The sequence below is a fragment of the Otolemur garnettii genome, unplaced genomic scaffold (genome assembly GCF_000181295.1).
Source record: "Otolemur garnettii isolate 467f Iridium unplaced genomic scaffold, OtoGar3 scaffold00006, whole genome shotgun sequence".
NCBI lineage: Eukaryota > Metazoa > Chordata > Mammalia > Primates > Galagidae > Otolemur > Otolemur garnettii.
Window position 1 is genome coordinate 18,551,644 of NW_003852401.1, and position 19,998 is coordinate 18,571,641.

The window sequence follows — 19,998 nt, forward strand, 5'->3', positions numbered from 1 at the left end:
TGAAGCAAGTGAAAAGCTGCTGCAACACATGGGCCAGTTTAACATTCTTGTCTGTGAGAAATATGAGAGCATGAAATATCCCTGTGGCTATAAGGAAGTGTTTGCCTCCAGAGTCTTAAGTCAGCTTACAAAAGTTCTTATGTTTCAGTTTTGAAAGATTTTAACTAAAAGATATGGATTTGTGTTCACCTATCTACCCCCAACCCAGTTCTATGGTTTTGGCCTAAAGAACATTTCTGTAAACGTAGGTAGAGGTGCATAGCATCCCTTCAAAGCCAGGAAAGGGACATTGACTGAATTTTTATGAACATTTGTTTCATAGTGCCTCTAAGAGAGAAAGTTCTCATAGTATAAAGTGAACAAAGCCATTATTGCTATATTGTAAGTCTGCAATTATGGAAAAGAAAACAATACGTCCATCAGGCTATGAGGCCCTTCCATGGTTCTTAGATATTATACATGACAAAGCTGTCACTCTGTCTCCATTTTCATTGTGAAGTACAGTAGTTAATGGAGATATATAGCAGTACACATATACCAAGTACATTAAACGGTAATTCTTTTCTTCTCTCTTCCGCTCTGGCTTTTCTTATTAATTGCTGATTTTCCTTATGTTTCATTGGTCTTGTCCATTTCATTTATTCTACTTGAGTCTTCACTGAAATTTCATTACATCTCACAGTACTTCATTGGGGCTATAAGATTCCAATATAATGAATGATATTAATCTAAATAGTGACTTGAGTTAATTATGCAGCCTAAGAAATAAGTCAAAATAAATGTCATAAAATATGGTATGATTAGAAAAATAGCTTTTTGCTTTGCCTTATTGATTCATTTCCGTGAGTTATACATTAGGAGAAACATCGATGATTTTTGTGATAAAAGTAATAAAACATATTTAATTTGACTTCCTAATCAAGGATGGAGGTGACAGCAAGACACAGTCTGGAATTTTGTTGTGCACACTATTTCAATTATTTATTTTTTTCAATTTTTTTAATCTAAGGAGGGCATCATTGCCTTTATAAGGCTACAAATATCTCTTCATTTCTTTTTATTTTGTCCCCCCCTTCTTAATCTCAATCAGTGGGAATTTGATGATACTACTGAACATGTGAGTAATTTTCATTTGCTTTATCAAAAAGCAGACTCTATATGCTCGTTTTTCCTGATACCCTTCTTTTGCTTATTTTATGGTTTGTCATCACAGTTTGCTTACGTGCATGAACTAACAAATTATTTTTAAGTTATCTTCACTGTGTGGTATACTTTTTATTTTGATGTTTTGCGAAATTGGCATGATGCTATTTGTTGCATAAGACATGTCACGGGCTTGTGGTATTTGTTTCGATGGCTGCTACTAACTCTGCCTTGTGACACAGTCGGCAGAGGCATACTTTAAATGGAGGCATTGCAGACTGGAGATGTCAACTTGTTTGATGTAGGCTGCTCGTAAATTCTACTCTAGGATTACATACCCCGTGGATAACAAGGCATAGATCTGGCACTGATTCACTCTATCTAGAACTGGCTATTCTCTCTTGTACCCATACAGGTTTAGTACAATTGAATGGATCATGCTAAGAGGCAACAAGTATCTCACTGAGTGAGGAATGTTTTTAAATATTTGAGTGAGAGGTTTATGTTATTTCTTAAGAAACTCCCATATGTGTGGTACTGTGGAAGGCACATGAGGTGGCACCTACCTCCCAAGTGTTCACAGTCTAGGTGGCTAGGGGGAAAGAAAAGTTCTGAAAAACTTCAGAAAATACAGCAAAAGAAGTGTCCTAAACTGCAGTGTGTAATGCATTAGTAAATGAGTGAGAATGTCTACGAACTATGAATTAACTAATGTCTCTGCATTAGTTAGATCACTGTCTCTCTAGGACAGTAAAAAGGTGAGGCTGAGTTGAGAATTTGGGAGATGACTAGAGATTAAATAGATGAAATGGCATGTGTATGCATGAGTGTGCGTGTGTGTGTGTGTGTGTGTGTGTGTGTGTTAGGGAGCTGGAGGTGGGAACATACTTTCTTAAAGTTGAGCCCAGCAGAATCAGTCACTGGGATAAGTGAGTGTGTGATATAGTCAGGTGACAGCAACTTGGCTAGTCTTACACAAACTGAGGCTTCATTTAACTAAGTTTGTGAGAAGTACAACTAGAGGTAAATTATAATGTTGGGAAAACATAAGGTATCAAGCCAAAGAGCTGGTCAGTCTTTTACTCATCAAAAAATGTTAAAGAGAGAAATGAGAGAAAAGTTGGTACGAAGGGAATCTTTCATTCAGTAAACATGTATGTATTGCCACAACACAGGGCTCTTGATGGAAATCTTGATAAAGACATACAAATTATCAGTTCTCAGTTCTCATGGAATTGGCATTGCAAAAATGTTTTATAAATTTATTTGACTGTGATCTATAGCAAGAAATACATTATATGTCACGATTCAATACACATTTACTACATATGCTTAATTAAAATAAAATTATATAAAATAACACTTTAAATATATAATGAAGTCTAACATTTTATATTCAAGCCTATTCCATTTTTTATTTGTTTAAATGCTGGTCTGACTGTCTAAAATTGGTTTCATGATGTGCTAAATGGTGATTATCTGTAGTTTAAAAAACAGTGACTTCACAGATAGAGAATAAAAAGGTAGCAAATAGAAGAGCAGGTAAAAAGAGAGATTTTACTGTGTAATTCAGTCATGAAGTGGTAAAAGTTCAGCAGCAGAAGGGATAGTTATGATCAATAAAATTGACAAAAACATGCTGAATAAGAACTTGAGGAAGAAAAAGAGGTCAAAGATAGTGCATAAGTTTTGCAGATACATTACCAGTCATTAAAATATGAAAGTAAGGAGGGAGAGTCAGCTTCTGGGAATGATTTTTCAGGTAAGTTGAATTTGAGGTATCACTGGGTAGTCATAGGATATTTACAATGAATGTATGTGCCACTAGAGCTCAAATGGGAAGTGTGGGTTTGGAGACAAATTTGAGTCAGAGGCAGAAATAATTATTTAAGGTTTGGAAAAGAATGCAGTTTCTAAGACTGGAAACAAGTGCAGCAGACCAGAGAGAAATGACTTTGATGGAGCCTCAAGAATGCCAGCTTGTCACAGTCTGGGACAAAATGTAGAGCAGAGAAGGGACAGGAGAGGACCAGGAGACTGAGGCTGTGGCCCTAGTAACAGGCAGCCATCTCACAGAGGTACAGAAACCACCAAGGAAGGGTAGCCACTACTGAAAGAAAGAAACTGTAACCGATGAGAGGATGTGATCATGGCAGATAGAATTGCATCTATTTGAGATTATACCACTGCAGAGGACTTGACTAATTTCCAACTGTGTTAACTTACATTATTCTGTGACAGCCTTGGGTCACAAGGCAGATGCATGTCGTTAATGCAGATTTTATGAATTATACGTATAAGGCTCAGAGTGTGTAAAATTTGTTGATAGAAGCAATTCTTGCTTCTTTTTCCTGCTAGCCTCACCTACCTTTTAGCAGTAATCCAGGGGCATGTGAGAGGGACCTTGGGAACAATAACATTAGTATTTACTCATCATAGTTTTGGGAATAGCCAGTATACTATGGCTACCATAATTTAAAATGCTGCTTTCACGTAGTTCACTTAGTTTTTGTATCCTCTGAAATGTAAGTAAAAGCATTCCAGGGTCTTGGATATAAAACATCTCTCTCAAATAATCCATTTATCTGGTAGAATAAAATTTCCAGTGACTCTTCAGAATGGCATCTGAAATTCTTGAATTTCCATAATTATCATATTCTTGCTCTTTTGAAAAAGCACATTGCCAAGAGTTATCATATTTGGAATCAGCTTAAACAGTTGAGTTCAATGGCTTGTAGTACAGTCTTGCTTAAAAAAAAAAAAAAAAGGAAAAAGAAAAACCAGCAACACTGTATTCCACACAGTACAGTCTGTTCACTTAACACATTGTCTTTAGATTTGGAAGATAATGACACTATATATTTTCTTAAATTTACCTATATTCAATTTGAAAATGTAACTGCATCAAAAATCCAAAAGAGTTTTTATATCACTATTGTTGTGGGGCGGGGGGGCATGCAGCTTTTAAGGAAACACCAGAACAAGTTAGTAGCCAATACTCTAAGAATCATGCCACCTCCACTTTAAAGGAATAGATAAAGATCATTGGGTCACATAATCACTACAGCTGTGGACCCTTACTCAAAGAAAATGAAGAGTTTTGATAGTTTGTGACATGTAACATTTGATAAATAGAATTGATTGAGTGCACATTAGTTATGTGGTAAAGCACTAGTCCTGTTGTTCTATTCTTTGGTCGTATGTCATGCTTTCTAATTTGCCAGAAAGTTCTTCTCGATTCATAATGATTTTTGTTCATAGCCCTCCAGTTTGCCAATATGTTCCTGGAGTACTATGAAAATTCTCTGGCTCTCAGTATTTCTAGATCCAACATCAACCCTGGGGCATAATACTTAGTGATAAAGCGGACTATGCAAGCCCCATCCTTGTCTGTGGACTCAGTTACAGTGGTTACATATGGCAAGCTGTTGGTATCACGGCTAGTTTGTGGAGGGCTCACTGTGAGCCAAGCGTAATTCTTAGAGTTTACCTGATACAGTACATTCAATCCTCCAGTAACCCTATTGGGTCTTTATTATTATTCCAACTTTCAGATGGGAAAGGAAAGGTATAGGAGGGCAAATTAACTTGCCTTGGATTATCAAACTAGTAAGGGCAGGCAAGTTTAGGTTCAAAAATTCATGAGTTATGGCTCCAGATTTCTTGTTTGTAACTTCCTTAAGGGCTGCATTGTAAGATGCCTAAAACCCTCCCACCCTTCAGTGTCAGCATGAAAACACATCTCCCCAGCATGAGCTTCAGGCATGATACTCCCGGTGCTCAGCATGGCCATCAGGGATGCCCAAGCATGCACAGAATGAAAACAGACCACCTTGTTTTCCTTCAGAGCATTCTTAGCATGTTTTGAATCAGTGTTATTCTATTGTGTCGTTTTAGGACATGATCATTTCTGGGCTACAGCCTGAAACCTCCTACTCCCTCACTGTCACAGCCTACACCACCAAAGGAGATGGTGCTCGCAGCAAGCCCAAACTAGTGTCTACCACTGGGGCAGGTAATTATGTCTGTGCATGTATTTGCTGTGAACAATAATATGTGTACTAACTTTCTAAATAGTTCAGGTGGCTTCTATCATGATTGTATTATGATAAAATCAGAGGAAATCGATGGACTACGGTCAACTTTCATATGTTTTAGTTCAGGAGAAGAACAATAGAGTTCAGGGAAGAAAAATCATGCAAATACATACTTTGTACAAAGTACTCAATCGATCATTCAACAAATCTTTTTTAAAGCGCCTATTATGTGTCAGGCACTGTTCCTAGTGCTAGAGATATGCCAATCAACAAATCAGAAAAAGAGTACTCTCATGTCATGAAATTTGTCTTATGAATAGGACTAAATAATTAAGACACAAATAAATGAGTATATAATAAAATGTCAAGAAGGAATGGATTGAAAAGTAAAGATTTGTAGGCACAAAGGATTAGAACGCCTCTAGGTGTATAAGAAGGTCTCTTACAGGAAGGGTATTCAAGCCGTGGCTTGAGGAACATGAGGAGAAAGTCCTGTGAGGGTCTGGAGGGCAGGCCTGTAGGCAGGAAAGTCACCCAGCAGGTTCGACCTCTCCCAACAACAGAGCCTTTCAGAAGAGCTGCCATGTTGAACTGGGTTCATGATTTATCCTTTGTCATTTTCTCCTCCTGACCCATTGCTGTGGGGGCGTGTAAAGAAGCCAAATTGTGCAAAAGATGGGAAACCGAAAAAAGAATTTAAGAAGCAAGAAAGTGAACTCGTACGAAATTGCTCTTTTCTGTAGAACAAAGCTTCTTCAGGGCTCTTTATAGTTAGGTTGGATGACCACATCGAGAAAAACCCGCATGAAGGAAGAGCTGGGTTTGTAAAAGCAGTAAATTGAGAGATAATTGCAAAAGGAATCTCCTCCAGTCCCTGTGTATAGCCATTCCCACAGAACATTTCAACTATGATTTGATTTACTCCTCCTGAATCATTTCTCACACAAATTTTCAGGAACACACCTCTAAGTGAAGGCATAAAGTAGAGAACAGCTGTGATCTTGAGCACCCTCCTGGGTGCCATGCTCACTGCCCAATTTGTCTAAATGTCTAAGATTTGCCTTGCTCACTTCCTGCCACCTGGAACTGCCTCCAGCAGCAGAATTACAGATGGCAAAACTCCTTCAAGCCAGAGTCTTCTGGGCTTTTTTATTTTTATTTTTTTAAGAGTACCATTTATCAGGCTAGTTTAGTGCCCCAAATAGGAGATCCGTGTTTAATGATGATGGAACCATTATCTGTTGGAACATGGACAACCATGGTTAGAACTCTTGAAATAGAATCCAAATGGAAGAAAATACATTTCCTTCATTCCCATTTACAACTGCATCTCAATAAGCCTGAAATGTCTTATGAGATGCATTAAATTTCTATTGTCCATAAGATGGGGGTCGTGTAATGAGGAGAAAGTACATTTATAGCCCAGGGATATGAATCCCAGAGAAAGGAATGGTTTTGTCTGTTTCAATGTTTTTAAGACTAGCTCTTCACTGTTTAGTCACAATATAGAAGTTTATTTAGAATTATGAATCTTATCCATACGATTCAAATATAGAATTCTTTTGGAATTTCCATTCGCAGTTTCAGATCTTTTTTAACCAACAGAGACTTGGGTATTGGGAAAGCAAATGCTTATAATTTAGATGCCTGCACAGTTACTTTCTTCAGACCTCCCCCAGGAGCCTGGGATGAAGGTGGGAGAATTGGGATTTATAATCCCTGTCAGAGAAAATCTCTCCTTTTCCTCTGTATAAGCATTCTCTACTTATGTTTTATCCCTATGCAATTAGTTAATGTATCAATTTGTTTTGTTTTATATACTATTAAGAAAAACTTTATAATATGTGTCTGTGAAGAATTACTGAGTTTATCCCACAGATGTGAGCTCCTAATAACCATAATTAGAAGGGTATTTAGTTGTAGCTTCCACACAGAATTCAGAAATTCTCAAAAAATTTTACTGTAATAGTAAAATTCCTGATTGTGGGATATGTTTATTTATTCTATGCTGTTTCTGGACTCTGTAAACATATCTTTGAAACAAGAATACTGGTGATAACTTAAATAATCCATGTAAGATTCAGATAACCCGAAGGATGCTTCTAAAGAAAATGTTGGCTTTTATGTTTCAAAGATCATGACATTTTTGCAGTTTCTTTGTTAATACTCCCACTGTTCGGTATGACGGTAATTGGACTGTTGCCTGAGGCCTTGAGGTTAAAGGCAACCAGAAGATTCCCTGGTTTGACATTTTCTGTGTATTTTTACATGAATTCCAGTACTCTACTGAGCAGCTATGTTTAAGGATGATCAAAAAATGACTGTGACATGGAGAATTTAGAAATAACAGACTTAGTCCAGCCAATTATAGTTTTTGCTGCTTTGGTGCTAGGTTAAATTCAGGCTAAATGTAAAACCATTGGGACTGAGTGCCTTGGTTGATCTCCACTGATTGCTGTTGGCTAAGAAGTAAAGGGCATCTGTCCCTATGTACCATTTGTGAAGTCTTAAAAGATTTCTGAAAAGAAAGAATATAATAAAGAAATAAGAAAAAGCATAAGGGAGGACAGTTTATATGTCATGATATAAATTAGAAACATATTCTGTTTGAATATGTTCTCTAAGACACTGCTTAAAAATGACATCAAAGAGTAAAACACTTTCCACCTTGTCAACCCTCACACGTCAATGCTGGAATAAGTAGAACCACATAGTGAGTAGGGCCCACACAGTAACCCTATTCATTAGAAACCTTGAGCCAGGCTACACATACAGAATAGTCCACTCTACCTCTTTATTTTCTCAGCTAGAGTATGCATGTGTTAGGGGACATGGACTCTGCTGGATCCTATCTTTATATTCCCATTCAAAAATCTGTATGCCAGTGTATAAGTCTTTGTACAAAATGAATGGTTGGTAAATATTTCATACATATCAACTTTCTGGAAGCCAGAAAGAGGATAGGTTTCTTTGTGAATATGTAGAGTTTAGTAGAAATCTTTCTAACCATATATGCAATGATGTAGAATTCGCCTCATTCCTTTTCCCTGTTTTATTCTATCTGTTACTTCCTGGATGAAATATCACAACTGTCTGAAACCCTTACCCACCACGAATTTTAAGCCACATCCATTATTTCCACCATTCACACATTTCTGGACATTTTAAGCATCACTTCAGGTGGCCACCCTCTCTGAGGTAGTATTAGGAGTTCTTCCTCAAGCAGCCTCAGTGCTCATTTCTTTACTGAATTGTCCACTTGTGCATCCTGGGGCTCCCAGGCTGGTTGTCACATGGTTTTCAGGCTTAGTAAAACTTCTGCCCAGGGAAAAGAATGTCTGTTGTAGGTTTGGCAATCAGACCAGACTGAGATGCTCCTGGCACAGCAAGGAAAGCCAATAGGTCAGAAATGGTTCTGGAACTATTTTTTGTTCTCATGAGTCCAAGCCCATAAGCTTTTATATACCAAAACTGGAAAGGTCATGCTAGCACTAAAAACAAAAGGCATTACTCTAACCTAAGCTCTGGTTCCCACAGAAGAATAAATATCTGCTTTCATAAAGTCAGAGGATTTTTTTCTTAGAGTATCAGTCTATATATTTCTCCAAATTTGTACCATAGCACTATTATAAAGTGAAACATCAGATAATAAGAACATACTTATATATAACTTACATATACTATCATAATGCAATCTATATTTGTGGTGGTCCGTATCAAGAAATTAAGCATATTTATCTATCTTAGCTTTATGTGCATCTTATGTAAATAAGATGCATATGTGCATACTATTTTGAAGCTCCTTGGAACCAAAATTTTGGAAAATTTTAATGAAAAACAGCCCAAGTTCCCATTGACCCATGAATGGATTAACAAATTGTGGTATATGTACACCATGGAATACTATGCAGTCACAAAAAAAGATGGGGACTTCACATCTTTTGTATTCACCTGGATGGAGCTGGAACATATTCTTCTTAGTAAAGTATCTCAAGAATGGGAAAAAAAAGTATCCAATGTACTCAATACTACAATGAAATCAATATATAATCACCTATACATTCATATGAATGGTAAAACATAACTATAGTCCAGAAAATAGAAGAGGAGAGGAGAGAGAGGGGAGGGGAAGGGGGAGATGGTAGGAAGGAGGGCATTTGGGAGGACCTCACTTAATGTGCATTATGCAATGATATGTTTCAAAACTGTTAAGAAAAGAGTATAATTGTGATGGATGTGTTACTTAGTTCAAGTTAAGCAATTTCACATTGTATATCAAATCAGTATACTGAACCCCATAAATGCATCAATATGCAAAATTATGATTTAATAAAAAACAAAAAAGAATATATTTTTATAAAATTGTATCTGGAGAATGTTGAAAATTAATATTTACATTTCCAGCTATTAGTTTTACCTGAGTTTCAATTATTGAAAGATATATTCTCTTCTGAAAGTTCCATTGTATGATGCATTTTTCTCAGCACAGACTCGAGTATTTAATTCTGGACACCATCATGGACATTTTCATGAACAAATCATGTAAATGGTATATAAACAGAAAGGGGAATTGAATTAAAGATGTCTGCCAATGTTTACCTTTCAGTACTATTTTAAAATTAAAATAACTATAAATACATTTTTTAAAAAAAGTAGAATAATCCAAGCACTCTCCTTATAAGTGGAGTTTGGTCTGAAAGAATTAATTGGTTAAGATCTCTGGATGCATTTTTTTCCTATAGAAGAACAAGAATGCAAAGGGTCGGTCCCAGGTGAGCCTTTAATACACATATTTTATATGTACACAACACACATGTTATAGAATTGCCATTAGAAACGTTAGGAACTATTTTTTTCATACACGGAATGTTAGCGGATTTGTATAAACTCACTATGAATCCTTCCAGGCTGTGAAACAAAATCATTACCCCATTGGTTAAGAATAGACATATCTTAATGAATATGTTCTTGAGCAGAGCCCACTTGGGTCTAAACTTAGAAATATAAAATGAAGAAGTTAATCAGATAACTTGTGAGGTTACTGTTCTATGTGTTATCACATCATCTTTCTAGTGCTTTTTTATCTTTATCTATATTCCCATGATACTATTTCTTATAGCCTAATCTCCCATAACAGTAAACTTTCCTCCCTTCCTACCATGTTTCTTTCTTCTTTCAATTAACTTGGTTTAGTTTTGATTCTGATAATACTGTCTCCTCTGTCCCTCATTTGGACCATTCCCAAGGAAACCCTTAGCTCTATCAATGCCTTTTTCTGTGGATTCCAGGAATAATTGCTCTCTATTAAAACAAAAATATGTAATAATACAATAAATGAGTACCTTAGAATTCTTTACATATTTAATCTAAAAATAACCTCTATACTATGAAAAACTAGTCCCTTACCACCAAAAGCTTAATGTTCCAATTATTAATAATTATAGTTAATCATAATAAAACATAAAACGCTAAGACTTCAACATTAACTTTTCACTTGCTATTCATAACAACATGTAGTAGGTCTTAATATATTAATAATTCCCATTTTACAGATGAAGAACTTGATGAGAAAGACAGATATGGGTAGTAAAGTTAGACAAAATGCACAAATTAGAATCATAGTAGATTAAAGGAACATTAATTTGCACTTTTGAAGAAAACTCTTAAGGATTATAATAGCACAATAAAGCATTTAAGCTATGGATTCAGACAGAGCTGGATTTTGCCTTATTTCTTACTTGTTACACACCTGACCTTTGATAGTAGCTACTTCTCTGGGCTTCATTTTCTTGTGGTAGAAAATGGAGATAAGAATAACTAATCCGAACATGCATTGAAGATTCACAAATGTCCTTCAAATGAAAACATCGTGTGCACGCTCCTAACACAGTACATGGCACATTGCATATACTCCATAAATAGATAATTATTATTATTAGCTATATCTAATGGACTAATCTTTACTTAGATTGATTTCTCAGTGGATGCACCTTCATATGTAAAAGTCTCAGATATGAAGTTGTTGAAAAGTTCCCTGAAATTGTTGTTTCAATGATAACTTCTGTTGTGCATCTTCAAGGGGGTTGCTGCTGCACCCAGAGATGAAACTAGGAGAGGTTCAGGCTAAGTTTAGTGAAAGGGGGCTAAGACCTGCCTGAGCAAAGAGAGAGGCTGCAGTGGAGATAGTTGGAACCTTTTTTTTATACTTGGCATAAGGGCAGGAAAAGTTTCCAGGTTGCTGGAAGGCTTTGGTGGGCTTGGGTCTGTTCAGCAGAAGTCAGGGCAGGGTCAGGCAGGCTTTCTGTTCTGGAGGGGAGGTAGGGGAAGGGTTTAGCCCCCCTAACAGTGGCTGTTATCAAATTCTGGTATCTGGGCTGCTACCTTCATAAAGTAAGAGAAGGAGCATATTTTCACAAAGGTATATAGGTCAAGCATTGCTTTTATTTTTTCTTACAAATAACAAAATTAGAATACCCCTAGTATACAACCCTTATTTGGCAATGACTAAAACAAGAACATTGAATTGGTTGATCTTACCTTTCCATTCTGTGTGCTCCAGTTCCAGGGAAACCCCGGCTTGTAATTAACCACACTCAAATGAATACTGCTCTTATTCAGTGGCACCCCCCTGTGGACACATTTGGACCCCTTCAGGGCTACCGTCTCAAATTTGGCCGCAAGGATATGGAACCCCTCACTACTCTGGAGTTCTCTGAAAGAGAAGACCATTTCACAGCCACAGATATCCACAAAGGAGCATCGTATGTCTTCAGGCTCGCAGCCAGAAACAAAGTGGGCTTTGGGGAGGAGATGGTGAAGGAGATCTCTGTTCCAGAAGAAGTGCCAACTGGATTCCCTCAAAACCTTCACTGGGAAGGCACTACTTCGACCTCCGTGCAGTTGTCCTGGCAGCCGCCTGTCTTGGCCGAGAGAAACGGTGTCATCACCAAGTACACCCTTCTGTATAGGGATATCAACATCCCCCTTAGCCCAACGGAGCAGCTTATTGTTCCAGCTGACACCACTATGACACTCACTGGCTTAAAACCAGATACCACATACGATGTAAAAGTACGTGCTCACACGAGCAAAGGGCCCGGGCCATATAGTCCCAGTGTCCAGTTCAGGACACTGCCTGTGGATCAAGGTAGGATTTGTCTGCTTATGGCCTTCCTCCTTTAAAGGAATGTCAGTCTTTGGAAATCAGTATTTTGAAGCTATAAATAACTGATCGGCCCATTCATATTAATAAGTTCAGCAAAAACAAAAAGGTAAAGTATGTAAAACTTAATACATATTGGATGCCTTAGATTTCAGTGATAGAATGCCAAGCAAGTCTGGCTGACAGCACTCCAATGTCCTCAGGTAAGGAAAATACAAAATAGTTGGCTGAATTGGAGAGAAAGGCGAGATCTTTATGAGAATGGGGTATTAATATGAATGCTCTAAACAGGTAGGCCAAATCACACTTCTCTCTCTGATCAAAGGCAGCATCTATACATAAGCCCTATGGTCCACGGTGGAAAAGGACAGGACATATGTTTTTAGGAATAGTTTAAATACACTGTTTTTCCTTTTCCAGCAGTGTTTGCAAAAAATTTTCATGTCAAAGCAGTAATGAAGACTTCAGTGTTGCTGTCCTGGGAGATTCCCGAGAATTATAATTCCGCCATGCCTTTCAAAGTAAGTTGTTTTCTAATTTCTAAGAAATCACAGGTAAAAGTAGTGGGGACTGTTTATCTGGGTGCGTTATTTGCAGAGCATGTAGGCCACCTGGAGCTGCTGCGTGTACTTACTATTCTCATTTGTGACTTTCACAGAGGAGGCTGACCTCCTTTGGCATCATGACCTTTCCACGCTAAAGAGGGATGGGAGCTCAAACCCAGGGCTAGCATTACTGGTTACCTTCATCTTTGAACTTGAACTTTTTACATCGTAGCCAGTGCTCTTTGTTCTTCTGCCAGAGAATGAAATTTCCATGGTTCCCATCTATTTTTAATGCAATATCCTGGGAGCTTTTGAATTTCCTTGGTTTGAATTCTTGGCACATTTTAAACTCTGGCTTGCCATTGAGCCATATTGAAAACTGTTAGTGAGAAGTACAAGTTTATGAAATAAGGAGTAAAGAAACATTTTTGAAAGTAAAAATATATTTAGGAACAGGCATTGAAAGCTTTAGAAAAAGGGGGATGTGGATAATGTATTGAAAACCTGGAGAATTTCTGTACACATATCATTAAAATTGCATAGAGCTGACAGGTGAGATATTTAAAAGTTATTGTATGCATCTTTGTCATATATTTTGATAGAAGCATTGTATCATTGCACAGTGGGAAAATGACAGGAAAATTAATGTAGTTTCCAGAATTATGAATGCTCATTGGCTTAGGGATTGCCCAAAATTAGAATTGACCTATAAACACTTTCTGTGAGCAAGTGCATACTGGTTTAGAAAATATCTTTTGCTTCTCTGATCACAAAAATTCTTTGTTTGTGTCTTTAGATTCTTTACGATGATGGGAAAATGGTAGAAGAAGTGGATGGGCGAGCCACGCAGAAGTTAATTGTCAACCTGAAGCCTGAAAAGTCCTATTCTTTTGTGCTAACAAACCGAGGAAACAGTGCTGGAGGGCTTCAGCACAGGGTGACCGCAAAGACTGCCCCAGATGTGCTGCGTACCAAGCCTGCCTTCATTGGGAAGACAAACTTGGACGGCATGATTACTGTGCAACTGCCTGAAGTCCCTGCCAATGAGAATATAAAGTAAGTTGACTAAAGGGTTAGGGCTGATGGAAAGATCTGCAGGTAAACGAGAAAGTGATATCTCAGCGCTGTGCACATATCACAGCTCCAGGATATGTTGCTGATGGTATAGTGAAGGATTGTTCAGCCCAGACTCACAGTTGTGCTTTCTAAGTTCTGTTGTACTGTGTTCTTAGGATCCTTCTAACATACATTGTCATTAACTTAACATTGAGTTTTCTCTGCGTTTCAGGAACAGCGTTACTTAGAGGAGGTAGAACAACAATAGAGCATGGTCCTTATTCCAACGCAGTTTATGTCAGAGTGTATGGAATATGGTGAATAGTTGACTGACACTAATATTTGGCAAAATACTGCTGTGATTGTGAGGAAATCTAACAAAGTGCTGTGAGGTTGAAAGGAACTTTGGGAAATAAGATACATGTGATATATGACACTGATATTTCATCATAGGTATATGTGGCTAAAAAGTGGGAAATATTTTAACAAGTTACAGTTCAAAATGACATTGAAAAACCGTAAACATTAAAAATGTACGATTTTTGTCTTAGATGGAGCATAGTGTAGAGGCCGGTGGGCTGAAAATGGAAAATTAAATCCATTAGTTAAATTAAGTAGTTTATAGCTAGTTAGTTGCAGTCAATAAAAAGGAAAAGTATGTTGACCAAAATGTATTAACTACAATGATTGTGGTAGACCCTGAAGAATAAAAAATTGGTGTACTTCCTGTCTTCAAAGAGTGCTTATCCTAGAGTGGGCAATAGGAAGAAATAGATGTAAAATGATAATGATAGGGTTATGTATCATCTTAAGAGCAGATAACACAGAATGGGATGGGTCAAGGAAGTTTCTGAGCTTAATCTTGAAGCATAAATAGGAAACATGCAAATAATAAAAGAGAGTTACATGCAAAAGGAACAGTGTCTGCTATTGGTTCTCAACCTGTGGGTCATGACCCCTTTGGGAGTCAAATGACCCTTTCACAGGAGTTGCCTAAGACCATCGGAAAACACATATTTTTGAAGAACACATATTTTTGCACATATGAAGTAGCAACGAAAATAATTTTATGGTTGGGGGGTCACCACAACATGAGGAACTGTATTAAAGGGTCACGGCATTAGGAAGGTTGAGAACCGCTGATGTATGTGAAGGCCCATTAGGAAAGTCAGAAAGTGGGGACTGGGGCCAGAGTTTCTGGGCAAGAGTAAAGAGAGAGACAAGACAGAGGTATATCAGAGCCAAGGAATACTGAAGGATTGGTCTCTATCCTGCAAATGGTGGACATCATTGAATATCTTGATGCAGGAGATTACCATGATATGTTTATAACACCCAAGTTATAAGTAAGAAGGATTTGTTGAGTATCTAAAAAATTATTGAATAAATGGGTATTGTGCTACCTATTTGGGTTAAGTCTAGGCCCTTCCTCATTTCTTCTATCCTACACCTTCAAGTATAGATGGGATTTGCTATGACTAGTTTGAAGGTCAAAAAGAGAGTCATTTTTATATAATTCACAAACTGTTGGAATGGTGGAGGGAGTGGAGTACCATAGAGAATAGTGTTAAGAAAAAGTAGGAAGTCATCACATAGTTAACTCTAGGCAAATAATAACACCCTAAAGGGAAACGACAGTGGTGGAAATCCTGTGCCAAGACAGACGTGAGAGGCAGTGGTGTGGCAGAAAGTGACAGTCACTGTAATGATAAGATCAAAGTGGAGGAAAATGTCATAGAGGCTCTGAGGTCTGAGAGTGGATGACAGTGAATGATGCTGAAATTTATCCTAAAGGAGGAAAAATCCAGAGAAAGTTGAAGAGTTTTCAGATTTTGTGTGTATTTATAGGAAATGTCAGTGAAATACTCAGAAACATGGGTTTAGAGAAGTTACTAGGATTAAAGATATCAATTTGCAAGTCATTAAGCAATGGTTTTATGGAAGGAGAGAGAATCACTGAGGCAATGAGGTAACAATATGAAGTAAAAGACTAAAATTAACATCTCAGTCAGTAGGAAGAAAAGAGCTGGTAGGGGGTACGGAACATAACTGGTCAGAAAGCTAAGAGGAAAACTAAGCCAGCACAGCTTGGCAAAGGGCTTTTCTAGAAGAAGAAAACTTCAGAAAGCACAGTCAAAGATTTCCAAAGCTCCAGAAAACTTTCAGAAGATGATTGAGAAGATCAGGTATTAAGGAAATTAAAATCATGATGAAGAAGTTGTAAAATAGTACAATCCGTGAAATTCAGAAATAAATAAGCAGTAAGTTTGGCCACTTCAAACTCAGCCATAAATAGTTTCCTGAGAAAACTTTCAGTTGTTGTTTATTTGGTAAAATAATGGGTGGATTTCAGTGAGGTAACAGAATTTCCAAAAGATCATCAGTAAGAAATTCACTGGGAAATATCTCCTTTTTTTCCCCCACTCGTCTTTTTCTATAATTTAGAAAACTGAAAAAGAAAATGGAGTATGCATGTAATTTTTATTCCCAGAAATTTAATATGATGTCGTGACTATATTTCTACATTGACTTAATTAATGCATTAGTTAGGCGATTTTTATTGATGTCAGCAGATATCTGTATATTTTTCAAATCACTTTATTGAAGTATGATTGATATGTGAAATGCTGTACCTATTTAACATACACAACTTGGTGAATTTGGGGATAAGCATTTACCTGTATCATCATGATCTATCAGCCATTTTATTTTATTTTTTAAGGCTAGCCAAGTGAAGCAGTGGGAGAGTGGAGAAGAAACAAATTTGTAACTGGTTGTGATCATTTAGTCGTAAATTGGACCAGTCTGTATAGGTCATTTCTCCATTACCCACCATAGTGTCAATCAGTGTTTCCGAGATTCAGTGACAATAATGTGGGCTTTCTCATTGCTCTCATACAACATAGTGAATCTGGGAATCTGGGCAAGTGAAGGTTCAGCAGAATCCTATGAGGGACAAGAGTAAATAGGTAGAGGAGGCCACTGTCGGTGTCCCTAACCCCAGTGTGGTAGTTCAGGACAAGGTTCCTGGAGAAATTGACAACAAAGCTGAGGCTTGAGTGACAAGTGGGACTCTATTCGTTTAATGCTTTACAACTTACTAAAAACCTTAGGAAGTTTCATTTAAGCTTCATATAACGCTGTAAGGTAGATATTCCTTCAATTCAATTTACATGTGAATAAAGTGAGGCCAGTAGATAGTTAGTGACCTAGCTAAGATGATACAGTTGAGACTGAGGAGACAGCTGTTCAGGCAGAGGGTATAGAGGATGTGCTGGTGCAGAAGCTGGACAGAGACCAGCCCTTGTTATGCATCCACGCCTTACCTTCTGCTGGGACTTTTCAGCTGGCATCTAACCAAGAAGCATTCTATACAGACTGTTTTGCCAGTGCTATGGCTAGGAACAGAAAGATCAGTGAGGTAAAGTCCTACCTTATAGAAAGAGAAACTAGATCATGTGAATTTAACGGGGTGAGTGCTGCCAGGTAGTATAGAAACACAAATATCGAGTGTTAGCCCAGCTTGGGTGTCAGGGGAAGCCTTTTGAGGTAGTTCGTCTGTAACCTGAGTCCTAGGCTGACAAAGATTTAAGAAAGGTGAAAAAGTTGTGACTAGTGAAAGAACAGGGAAAAGATATGAACTATAAATTCATGCCAATAAAAAAAGTGCCTGTCTTTTCAGGAAAAGAGCAGTTGAAAGAAGAAAATAGTATAGTATATTGTGTAGTAGTTTCTGTTAATTTAGTTTTCAAGACTTTCCTTTATTTACATAAAAATGATCATTAGAAGTTATTTACTAAATTGTCTTAGTAAAATATGTTAGCCATTATTGGAAATTGGTGTTCACTGGTGATAAACTTCATTTTCAATTTCTGAATGAATTGAGAATATTGCAGAGTGTGCTGTGTCTTTTAGAGTTTTTCTCGAGCTTGTTCAATTTCTCCCTTTGATGTATTTATGTACTTCCTCCTTCTATATTTGAAACAGGAGTCAGGGAAAAAGAGATATGACTTTGGTAACAAAGAGACACAACCATTATGAAGCAGAAAAAGAAGGCAAACAATTGTGGGCAAATTTTGTTTCCTAGAAATTAATTAAGATTCTCAGAAATATATTCTAACCACTCTGGGGATACAAAGGAGGGAAAGACCCAACTAGGAAAGTATTTGAATGGGGAAAGTATCAGAGCCACAGAAAATGAAATGCAAACCTGTTAATTGAAAAATCTTAGATAATTTAAATTTCCTGGGATTCTTAAGGGGATGATAGCATAAGGTTACTCATCTGTTTTCTGGGGTGGTTCATGAGGCATGGTCAGGGATTACCAGAAGCTCAGTGCCATGCTGTGCTATTTGCAATAGTTGCAAAGTTTAGATATTAGAAAAGATGGCAGTTTTTTGCTCAGTAGTCTATGGGAGCAAGGAGGGGGAGGAAACAGAACTCATTCCAGACTGTGGCCAAGTTGACAACCCTTACTTTGCTAAAACTATCTAGAAAAATGTTTTCAAGCAGAATGCAATTTTGGTGGCTGAACTCTGTCTTATTGACATACAGAGACCATACTTTCCTCATTTCTGGCCATGTTAATTGAGAGGTCATGGTCCCTGCTCCCAGCTCCTCATCACCTAAAAATAAAATTCTTCCTTACCAATTTAATGAAGATACAGCTTCTTTCAAAAGCTTTCACACTTGTTTATTTTTGGTTTGTTTGTTTTGTTTTGTTTTCTATTTTTTATATGGTAAATCAGGGTAGTTCACCCACAGAAAGGCCAAATTTCTTTAGAAGCAGCCTTAAGGATACTGCAGGTTCTGGTACCGAGAATTCTGTGGTGTTTAAACTTTCTATTTAAATAGATTTGGGAAGCAAAATGTCAACCAGAAAATCTAGCAATGCCATTGTTCTTCTGAAGCAAGTTGTGATGACAGAGGGGACCTTCTGTGACTGTATAGAGCAGAATTTTACTCTGGGTATTTTAAAAAATGTACCACACAGATTGTACTAAGAGAAAAAGCCACCAGAAGGTACTCAATGTAAATTAATTTCTAACAACCATTTTTATGTTTCTAAAAGATGGAAATGAAGAACAAGTATATTTTATGAAATTGTAAAGTTCCTTCATCTTACTCATTTGGCTTTCAGAGTCTCTCTACTTTTTCTTCTTTTGGAAAAGACGATTCTTATGAAAACGTAGCATACAATGTTGCTTCATAAAATTTCTGTACCACTATTAGCAGTTTAATGAGGGCAAATTCATCAGATGTTTGTCAACTGAAGAATGAAAAGCTTAAATTCGTATAGTGCCTTACAACTTACTAAAAACCTTAGAAAGCTTCATTTAAGCTTCCACCTGTAAGGTGGATATTCTTTCAATTCAATTTACATGTAAATAAAGTGAAGCCATGAAATAGTAAGTAACGTAGCCAAGATGCTACAGTCGAGACCAGTAATAGCACTAACAGAGGCTTACCTGGTGCTATTCAAGGGACAAAACACACACTAAATCTGGGATCCTAAACCCCTGGGCTGCAGACTGGTACCTGTCAGTGGCCTGTTAGGAACTTGGCCATACAATAGGAGGTAAGCGGTGGGTGAGGGACCAAGGCTTCATCTATGTTCGCAGCTGCTCCGCATTGCTCCCATCACTGCCTGAGCCCCACCTCCTACCAGATCAGCACTGGGAACACACTGTAAATGGGCACCTGAGGGATCCAGGGTGCGTGCTCCTTATGAGAATCTATGGCCTAATGATCTGGGGAAAATGCAATGTGCTTAAATCAACCCCAAACCATCCCCTACCCTGGTCCATGGAAAAATTATCTTCCATGAAATCCATCCTTGGTGCCAAAGAGGTTCAGGCCCATTGTACTAATTGATGTAATCCTTATAAGATGATGCTTCTGATTTTATAGCTGAAGAGGTTGACTAACTGGCCCTGGCACACAATATGAGAAGCAAAGAGGAGGATCAGGCTGCATAGTCTATGTTCTAAGCCACAACCCTGTGACCACAGATTTGTTGGTCAAGACACACCGTGTTTTTTTCCTAAGAGCTCCG

The 19,998-nt window shown here is 37.6% G+C and overlaps 1 protein-coding gene across 15 annotated transcripts in view; it reads left to right on the forward strand.

Annotated features, from left to right (window-relative positions):
* The window catches only part of PTPRD (protein tyrosine phosphatase, receptor type D), a 2,156,277-nt gene that overhangs the window by 1,982,409 nt on the left and 153,870 nt on the right, over nt 1-19,998 (forward strand). For 9 of the 15 annotated variants that reach the window (XM_023508432.1, XM_023508444.1, XM_023508450.1 and 6 more), the window contains 4 exons: nt 5,041-5,158; nt 11,740-12,327; nt 12,763-12,863; nt 13,684-13,943. In XM_023508432.1, coding sequence (XP_023364200.1) covers nt 5,041-5,158; nt 11,740-12,327; nt 12,763-12,863; nt 13,684-13,943 — 1,067 coding nt within the window. The remainder of the gene's footprint in view (nt 1-5,040; nt 5,159-11,739; nt 12,328-12,762; nt 12,864-13,683; nt 13,944-19,998) is intronic. The other 6 variants (XM_012813956.2, XM_023508446.1, XM_023508466.1 and 3 more) reach the window with 1 other exon arrangement.